Source organism: Suricata suricatta, chromosome 2 (genome assembly GCF_006229205.1).
Source record: "Suricata suricatta isolate VVHF042 chromosome 2, meerkat_22Aug2017_6uvM2_HiC, whole genome shotgun sequence".
NCBI lineage: Eukaryota > Metazoa > Chordata > Mammalia > Carnivora > Herpestidae > Suricata > Suricata suricatta.
Genome location: NC_043701.1, coordinates 5,342,860 through 5,343,956, shown reverse-complemented (window position 1 = coordinate 5,343,956; position 1,097 = coordinate 5,342,860). Strand labels below are relative to the sequence as shown.

The 1,097-nt window shown below is 50.9% G+C and overlaps 1 protein-coding gene across 1 annotated transcript in view; it reads left to right on the top strand.

The window, feature by feature from the left end:
• NUB1 (negative regulator of ubiquitin like proteins 1) overlaps positions 1-1,097 on the top strand; it is a 25,455-nt gene that overhangs the window by 19,823 nt on the left and 4,535 nt on the right. Inside the window, exon 11 of the mRNA XM_029921224.1 lies at positions 412-564. Within this exon, the coding sequence (XP_029777084.1) occupies positions 412-564 (153 nt within the window). The remainder of the gene's footprint in view (positions 1-411; positions 565-1,097) is intronic.

The window sequence follows — 1,097 nt, the reverse complement described above, 5'->3', positions numbered from 1 at the left end:
AGAGAAAGAGAGAGAGAGAGAGTTCCCTGGCGGCCAGGGAAGGACAGGAAGTTGGGGCTGTCACACCTGCTATGTGCCGCTGGCCTAGATGTAACCACCAGCTACACCCAGTTGCAGGAGAGGGTGAGAAATGCCACAGGCGTGGCTCAAATTCAGGGGCTTTGATTACAGAAATGGGGGAGACAGTGGATACCAGCCCCTCCCATGATAGTCGGAGGCTGTTTCCTTCTGTTACATTGTGGTGCAGCACGCGGGCAGAGCAGGGTCATAGGTGTTTGGAGTTTTCATCCAGAACCGGATGCACCCTCATTCATATAGTGTCAGAGCTTATTTTCTTTCAGGCTTTAGCTTTGTGGTCAGCTTCAGCGTGGTTTTGGCTAATGATTCGTGTATTTTTTCCCTTGTCTGCAGGCACATCAGCTCTTTAAAGAGCTCTATATCGACCCGTCAAAAGTTCACGATTTGTTGCAGCTGGGATTTACTGCCCAGGAGGCGCGCCTCGGCCTGAGGGCATGTGATGGGAACGTGGACCACGCGGCTGCCCACATTACCAACCGCAGAGAGGTACCTTAACGTGGTCTCGGCGGCACTGGGTCTCGGCCGTGGCGTAGGTGTGAAACTTGAGGCGACAGGAAGCCTGTTTCCAGAACGCTATGGCTCCTGGATTTGAAGGAAAAAAATAATTGTTCCCTAGTAGTTATTAATAACAGGATTTATTACATACTCCAGACTGGCAAGGAACAGGAGAAGCTTGTCCGGTTTAACTGAATTACTTTTCAGGCAGTGTGGTTTCCTCAGGTTTATTTTCTGCTGTGGTGGCTCGCAAGTGCATCCTCCGGGTAGCCTGTCTGTGCACGGGCACGCGCGCACTCTCCCCCCCCTTCACCATGGTAGGTTTCGGGAACCCAGTTTAAAGGGGGCCTCTGGTTCCCCATGGAGCCGTTACTGTAGTTTGGGATGGCGTTCTTAGCTACAAACGCGAGGCAAGTCATAGGAGCAATTACCGTTATGAAAGCGAAGGCACAAAACTACAATCGCCTGAATGATCATAAATAAGTAGATTTAAAGAGAAGGAGTATCTTGGCGTTGAAGAGCAC